At 33.4% G+C, this 8,787-nt stretch overlaps 1 protein-coding gene across 1 annotated transcript; it reads right to left on the bottom strand.

The window, feature by feature from the left end:
* Window positions 1-317: 317 nt before the first annotated feature.
* LOC123535084 (alpha-(1,3)-fucosyltransferase C-like) lies at window positions 318-8,371 on the bottom strand. The gene is made up of 3 exons (XM_045317623.2): window positions 8,037-8,371; window positions 2,643-2,842; window positions 318-1,829 (listed from the first exon to the last, which is right to left on the bottom strand). The coding sequence occupies exon 3, from the start codon at window positions 1,787-1,789 to the stop codon at window positions 572-574; it is 1,218 nt and encodes a 405-aa protein (XP_045173558.2). The 5' UTR covers window positions 1,790-1,829; window positions 2,643-2,842; window positions 8,037-8,371; the 3' UTR covers window positions 318-571.
* Window positions 8,372-8,787: the final 416 nt, after the last annotated feature.

Below are 8,787 nucleotides of genomic sequence, written 5' to 3'. Positions count from 1 at the left end.
TTCTACGTTATAAGCTACGTGACCTCTGGGGCAGTACTATGCAATAGCTAATCAATATCATCGCTCTAGTTCAGGTGACATGAGGTCATCGTTTATTCACGTGACCATAAATTTGCATATTTGTATTCATACACGTGGTTGTTTTAATCATAACGTTGAACTCAGTTTGTATTGATTTTAGTCGCCGAATTTACATTAAAAATGGCATAAGGCATATATTGTAGCTTTGCATATTCTGCACGTTGTGTAGATAATTGTTGGAAAGCTTGGAACTATTTTTGGTTGTGTTGTTAGGATGGTCTTAAGAACTGACAAGATTTCTCAAACGGAGTATTCTTTTTTACACTGGTGGCAGCAGCCACCAAAAACAGTAGATCAAATATAACAGCACTCTCAGGAACCTGAATAGTCGACGTGACGTCATACTTGTTCGATTTAACGGAAATGTACATGTAGTTTTCATATTAATTAGAACTGAATTTCTAATTTGTATAACAGTCATATGGAGATTTAAATACGACTACAAAAGTATTAACATGTATCTAAAGATTTAAATAAATCTTAAAATAATTTATAAATCATTAGGCCTTCTACATTGATCGGCATTAAGATAGTCACCAATAGCTCCATATGTTTTTCTAAAGCTCGATAGATTGTTCAGTCTCTTGCAAATTTCACAGTTTCTGTTTAATGGCTTTTTGACGCTATAGTAACTGTCTTTCTTGCGTAACATTTCAATGTATTTTTCTCTGTCGCTTCCAAGATGAAGCAAATATTTTACTAAGCTAGACACATCTTGAAAATTGGCAGTGTTTACAAATGTTCCTGGTGGAAACAATCTGTTATAATCAGCCCCACCCCTTGCAATAATAATCATGTCTGAGTTGTAACTCCTGAAAAACTTTTCTGTAACATAATCATTACAAAACGAGTTTTCGAACGCTAAATAAAACTTATAATTTGGTACTGTTTGCGCAAATTCTGTGTAATTAGTTTTTGTTCTTTTTCCTTCCGAACCGCATCCTCCTAGAATATCTACATCGAATCCGTTTTTAATCATTTCATTTACGTAAAGTCTTCTTTCACTGGCAACCTGACAGTGACTAACGTACCATACGGCATTTCTTGTTTTTGATTCATACAATGAAACATAGTCCTGTCTTGTTTTATCTGGGTTTTGTCTGATTAAAGCACCGTATGAAATCGGGATATCTGAATCCAGCCTGTAAAAACTAGACCAGTTCATTGTATTATGCCACGATGGCAAGAGATAGTCTGTGTTATAATAATGCTCTGGCGGTTCTGTGGCTGTAAAGATCCATACTTGATCTGGATTTCGAAGTGTCGGTTGTATTGGTGGGGAAACCCCCATTCGTTCATATCTAATACCCACGTAAAATATGACAGCATGAGCTTTAAGTAACTTATTTTTATCACGTGTATAAACGCAATTTTTATAATCACAGTTCTTGTACAGTTTATTCGTAGGTGGAGTGTTAACCAAAAATCCAGGTAGATTGTATAAAAAAATTATCTTTCTTTTCTTAATATGTTCTTGTTCTACTTCTGTTGAGATATTAAATTCATTAGTTTCAAGATATAGTATAGTCCTCTGGCTGTTTTCCTGTTCTGCATCGGGACGTAAAATTTCCGAATAATTGCTTTCAAAGTTGTCTTTATACCATTTGTCACTATGCTGCTGTATCATCATAAAATGCAATGCCTGCAGTATCAGACAAGTAGTCACAAACGTCGTGTAAAATACAAGTACACGTAGACGGAATTTCATATTTTCATATGGAATCAATTGTGACAGTCATGAAGATCATCTAATAAAATATAACATCAAATTTATAAATCAACTGAGCAATGATAAATTTATTAAATATATATAATAAGATTTTAACTTTTAACGTACCCGAATTATCATGGTTAAACTCTATATTTTCAGTGTATAAGTGCTTCATGCTAAGAGAATATTAATTCTTTTTCTAGTGCATAGTATGAAGCAACGAAATTTATTGCATTTACAGTGCCTTATTTTATTACTTAAGGATAACGCATATGCTTTTGAAGTATTGTGCGTTTTATTCTACCTGGCAGGGCGGAGTTAATCTCTGACATGCAAATAATGGTAATCTAAAAAAAACAACAAGCTAAACAGGCAATATGATTGTTTAATTCCGTAATATTTCGCTATTTCCAAAAACAACTAGAATTCAGCGCTACATTAATTCGTTACAATGTAAGGATGATGGCCACAGTTGCCGAATATACTACATAACCTGCACAAAAATGCAGTAAACCGTCGCGAAACCCCGCCCCGTCAGGTCGATCAAAACGCACAATAACATGTAATAATAATGCAAACCAACTGATTCAGTGCTAAAACTATTCTAAACTTACTTTTGTATTCATTTTATTGCATATCTCGCTTATCATAGATTTAACAAATAAAATCTGCAAGAAGATTCTTTGGAAGCATGCAAAATAATAGCAGACTCGGTTTGATATTGAGTCTGTTCATGAGAGGTAATGGAAAATGTAACACCTCTCACGCTCCTAAGACAAAAACTGCACCACTTATATTTTCAAAGCTTAAAAATATTAACATATAGTAAAACGTGTATGCTACACTAAACCTGTTTCATATTTTTCAGATATTGAACAGTTTCGATCTAATCATTAGACTGTTTATAATATAATAAAAATGATGCAATTTGTTGCGCTCTTTTGTTTGTCTAGCAATTATGGTGCAGGTCACTTCTCATATCGCATCAGTACAGGTGTTTCAAGGATGCGGACTCGTATTGAATGAGCTTCAGGCTTTCATCACATCGACCTGAAATAGATAGGTATAAATTCACCCTTACCTGCTAAATTTCTATAATGAACTTGTCCATCTTTTAATATGGACAATACTATTAACTGTTAAAAGGGGTGTTTACCAAAAAGATACTGACTGAATTGCGAGCAGTGCAGAACACTGGTCGCAAACGCAGAATTAATTGTGTCCAGCATGATAAGGGTTAAATGAATAAGGTTAAAATGATACTATTACTAACCTATGATCACAAGCAATAAGAACTGATACTTAAAGGGCAGAAAGTGAACTTGTGGTCTACCTCTAAATGTCCGACGAACATAGGGTGTAAGTTTTACTTTAAGTAACAAATATCATTCAAAATTATTCACAAGTTTACGATTTGAGAGATTATACTTTCTGAAATGACAAAAAATGTTTTACCAAGGACAGATAAGCCTGTTGGGCTTATGGTAGAAAAGTAATACATACCAGCTATGTAGGCCTACAATTCTGTAGGAAGTCGAAGAATATAAATAAAGCGAAATATTTATCTGTTCGGACTTCCTTTAATCTGAATTATCTAGTCATATACTTTAAACCTAGATATAATTTGCATTTGAAATGACAAAGATTTTTTTTTCATTTTCAGCACCTAAAGCATCCGCTTACACGAAGTACTACGAATTAATACGGTTCCACGAATTTCAGTCTTCCCAGGTGACAAGTTATGCCCCATCTTTAACGTTATATGGGAAAGAACCATAGAGAAAAATGAGAAAAACACATTCAAAGGACGCGTCCGCCCATACAGCACTCCACATGAAAGCATTGGCATAAAGTCGTCAACAATACAAGAAACAAAACAAGATATCTACTTTATGGGTATACTTTTCCAGGATGAAATAATGCGTCATGTGACGTTGAACAGAGAAAAGAAATGAAACTATATTAAACTAGAATGTACATCTGCGGTACAAAAATGGTACACATATGAAAATTCTTATTGTGTTGTGTAGGGGGATGAAGGGGAGGGGGAGGGGGTCTCTATCAGGAAACTGGTCTTCCACTTACTCTTACTAATGTTTATTAAACATGTTTCCCCATCCGTTACAGAGTAAATTATAGCAGATAACAGCTCACGGGAAATGTTTTTTTCTAACTTCAAAATTCTGCTGTTTAGACTGTTTTTAGAATTAATCTTGAAAATTTTTCCACTTTTTGTATTGATATATTTTTATTGTCATCTAAAGTAAGCACATATACTTGTTCCGGAAAGATGAAAAGTTTTTCTAAAGAGTTGAAGGTAACTTTTTAAATTCCCCCATGCTGCTAAATGAAATTAATGAAATAACTAAAGGCTACAAAGCCCTTCATGGCATTAGATAAAATGTATGGAATGATTAAAAAAGTACCATAATTTTAAGTTTATATGGAAATGGTATTTGTATTCTGCACCTCAAATAAATATGATGAAATGGAAGTATAAGTATTTGAAATGTGTGTACCTATTCACTACAAAAGTTAATGTGAATAAAAAGTTTTAAAATTGTTGAAAGTCTTTTTTCTAAACAAGAAAGACACACATTCATTTCTATGGAAGGGCATTTAAGCAAAAATTCCATTCATGTAAATGACTTATTCATGCATGTAAATTACAGCGATACAATGGTAAACTGGTATTCATACATTCTTATTATACCAGTCATTTTACTTAAAACATAATTTCATTGTTTTTCATTAATATATTGATATAAAAACACATGCAATTTACTTTATCATATAACATGAAGGTAATTTCATTTGCAAAGAAAGAAGAAAAAGAAAGTTAACTTTGGTGCCTGAGACCTTGATCTTTGCACATGACACAATGTCTTGAAATGGTGAATGTCTTTGCCAAGTTATTTGAATATACATCAATACATAAAAAGTTACAGACAGGACAAAAAATAATACCAAAATGTTCTATCTCCAAATGTGACCTTGCCCATGGAGCTAGGGGTCTTGGTCTCGGACATGATACATCAACTCATAGCGTGACAAGGCGTGACTTGTGACTTTAAAATCCCTTGATGAATGGCTCAGTTATGCATCGGACAAGAAATGGGTCATGTTAACCTTTAAGTGTGACATCGACCTTGGAGCTAAGGGTATGGGTCTTGAGCATGGCACGTCGTCTCATTATGGGGAACATTTGTGCCAAGGAATTTCAAAATATCTTAATGAATGGCAGAGTTATTCACAAGACAAGAAACAGACCATGTTAACCTTTTACCTCTAAAAGTGACCTTGACCTTGGAGCTAGGGGTCTGGTTCATGCGCATGACACGTCTCTGATTATGGGGAACATTTGTGCTAAGTAATTTCAAAATCATTTGATAAATGGCAGAGATATGGACCGGACACGAAGTGTGACGGACAGACGGAAGGTCGCAGCCTATTTCTGTGTCCCGCTTTTTCCTTTGAAAAAAAAAAGCGGGGGACAACAAATATGCCTTAAGGTAGTTCTGCACGTTTGGATCGATTTTTTTTCTACAATGTAGAATTTAATTAAACTCTGATTTTTCAAAACTTCAGAATATACTTACAGAATTCAGCAAATAAAAAGGATAGGGTCGTGGGCTTGATTTTTTGCTAGACCGATTTGAAAAAGTTTGACCTCACGCAATATTTCATAATGGGAGTCTCTGGGAAAATCATAACTTTCAAAATATTTTCGCGAATAGAAGTTATTCTACCATGTAGATTTTGATGAAACTTCTCATAGTTGTAAATAAACATTTAGCCTTTTATGTGGTGAAATAAAATGTATAGGTCCGTGTGCTAATTTTTTTTAGATATTTGACCATGATTAAAGTGAACCGAATATTTCACGCTAATTTTAAGACATTATTTGAATTATTTAACGTGTCATATGTTTTAATATCAAATTTTGGCTTTAGAACTATAGTAACAGTGCCATTTTAATAAATTTACACACAAGTTGTCATTAATTCATAAAATGATTTTCATTTCCGTACGCCGAATCCAGGCTTTATTCTACGTTTACGGATAAATGACGTTACGCCATCACTTCCGGTTTATCAAACGTGCAGAACTACCTTAACGACTTTTTAATGTAGATCAGATGAAATTGTTTCTCTGTCAATCAAGATCATATTCAGAGACCAATCCTGTATCTATTGATTAGACAATTTTAAACTTAAACCTTTATTTTGCACCAAAGACCAAACGGCAATCAATATTTCCACAGTTATACTGCCAGATGTTTTATGTTTTCAGCTAATAGATTGCAATTCAATAAAAATGTAAACACAATATGCTACACTACAGGTTAATGAACATAAAATATATTTGCTTGTCTTAGAACAAACTCTCTAATCATATTTTCAATGTTTTTTTTCATGAGGCATATTTATGTTATTCCTGTCTTTTTTCCATTTGACATGGAACTTTTTATCATTCTGAAAAGTTTTACATGTACATTTATAAAGAAAGAAAATAGTGATAAGGTTGTAATAGTACGATATATGTTTCAGACATGCATTTATTTAACATGTCGTGCGCGCATGATACGATATCGTGTGCTCGAGATAAGATGTCATGCGCACGTGGCTAGATGTCGAGCACTCGAGATAAGATGTCATACGTCCGAGATGATATGTCGTGCGCTCGAGATAAAATGTAGTGTGCACGGGATAGTCTAGTCTTGAGAAAAAAAAAACGAGTGTCCTAAACATACCACCGTACAGTAAAGATTACTGCTGAAACATCTGAACTTTTATTTTAAGAAAAAAATCTGGAACGATTTCATATAAGCCGTTGTTAAACTTCACGCTAGATTGCAACACATAACTCTTTAAGTCATACCCTTAATTAAGATATTTTTATATTGTTCAAATAATGATTGGACCGGTAAAACTTAAGTTTTGTGCGTAGTCAAATAATTGCAAGATTAGGCACAGTTCCGTCACTGCAAATACCCGTTGGGTGTCTTATGTCATATTTTTGGGAATGTAGATGATTGTCTTGATTCTTCTGACGATTATGTTATGAAACGGCTAGCATTACTGTCTAAATCATTCATCAATGATAACACTGCTTGTCTGAGAAAAGGCGGAATTTTTATCACTACTTTTCTTAAATATATACTTTTGCTGCAAACAAAAATTAATTTGAAATAGAAGAAAATAAAAACGCATATTTATGATATAGTCCCTCAAATTAAAATGTGAAAACTATATCAGCTTAGAATCTTATTTATTTGTTAATTATTTCTCGATATAGCAAAATTAGATAACAATATACTAAAGAGAAAAATGGTTATTACTATTCAATTTATTGTGTTGCGATTGTACTGGCTGTTTAACAAATTTCCATTGACGCTGTTATGGATATGTTACCAGCATTTTTGTTCAAATTGATGTACGAGCCAATCTACTCTTTCTATGCCTTTTGACGCTGTTTTGATTCTTCTGAACGAAGATCTGAGAATGACCCATTCACATTCGTCTTCTGTATATTTTGGATTTTCAATATTGCTATTTTTATTATCGCAAATCTATTTTTATTTGAACCAATCAGACGACTTGTTCAGATGTCAAAGTTCAGGGCTCGAACGCGGGACCCCTCGCTTACAGAGCAAGTGCCCTACCGACTGAGGTAACCGGCTATTTGACACTTTACGTCATAAGAATTGTAAATATAAAAAACCCAGGCTAAATAGAGATTTGCAAAATGTTGTAAATTAAGCTCTGATTGGCTAGCGAAAGGGTCGTCAGATCGAGGCTATCAATAGCTCGTCTTCAGATCCTAAGCTTAACGTAATAGGAGATGTACTTTAGTCAGATTGCACTTTTATCTACGTTACTGATAGAAGTAGCAGTCAATATCCACGTTTATGTATTTAATTATAGGCCTCAAAAGTCAAATTGCAGTATGTAACGCTTATTAGGTAGCAAAATAAAAATGAAATGAAAAACAATGATCCGACCGGAAATGGCTAGCAAATCGTTAGGCACTGACTGTAAATAAAAAAATAAAGAATTCAAGATAAGGGCGGAATTCTCAGAAGCACAGAGAATCCCAAACACAGTCATATATATACAAAAATATGTGCAAGGGTAGATAAAGGAATTGGGTGTTGAGAGAAGTGGTAAAAAGCGGAAAGCCGTGAAGTTTGCAAACATTTTGCAGCAAATAGACGGATATAATTTTTCAAAACTTGTCTTACTTGAATCAAAAGGACTCCAGTCTCCGTTATAATCCTCTTTATGTTTATTAACACTAAATATCAAACTAATTTCAAAACTTATTCCTAATGAAAGCATATTCCATGTCTGAGAAGCAGAAAATAACTAAATGTTTCCTGTCCTTTCCTTCTCTGCTTTCACCTTGAAATGGTCCGATATTTTGCATTGACAGAAGGTGTGTTTTATAAAATTTTCTATCAACAATTCAGAATACGACATATTGTCTCATCTGTTGATAAACAATCGTCTAAGTAACATTTCTTCATTGATTTTGACAAGAACAACATAGTATTGTCGTCTTCAAGATACGAATATTTATCAATCCTCAACACAAGTATTAACTATTTTTAATTTAGCAATCATTTCAACGCTTTTCATCTGAATACATGTTTTGTCTGATCCTGTTATATATTTCAATGTCCTACAATAGGAATCTCTAAACAGTAAATCTGTAATGAATAGTTTATTTACATATAAACTTTGATATCATTTAAATATACCGTTTATTCGGTTATGAAAACACACATCTTCTTTCATAGGCTTGATAAATGCATCTAATTTTTACAGAAGGTATTTTATTAAAACAAAAACGCGTATTCTACGAACCTGGTCACCAAATATGCGACCTTGATGCGATGCTGAAATAAGTTTATAATCCTTACGTTTACTTGCTTGAACTTTGAACTCATTGTTTTTGAACTCCAGTTGATAAGTAATATGTTTCTTTTCGGG

The sequence above is a fragment of the Mercenaria mercenaria genome, chromosome 1, assembly GCF_021730395.1.
Source record: "Mercenaria mercenaria strain notata chromosome 1, MADL_Memer_1, whole genome shotgun sequence".
NCBI classification, from domain to species: Eukaryota; Metazoa; Mollusca; class Bivalvia; order Venerida; family Veneridae; genus Mercenaria; species Mercenaria mercenaria.
Note: the sequence above shows the minus strand (reverse complement) of the source record. Positions and strands in the feature narration are given on the sequence as shown.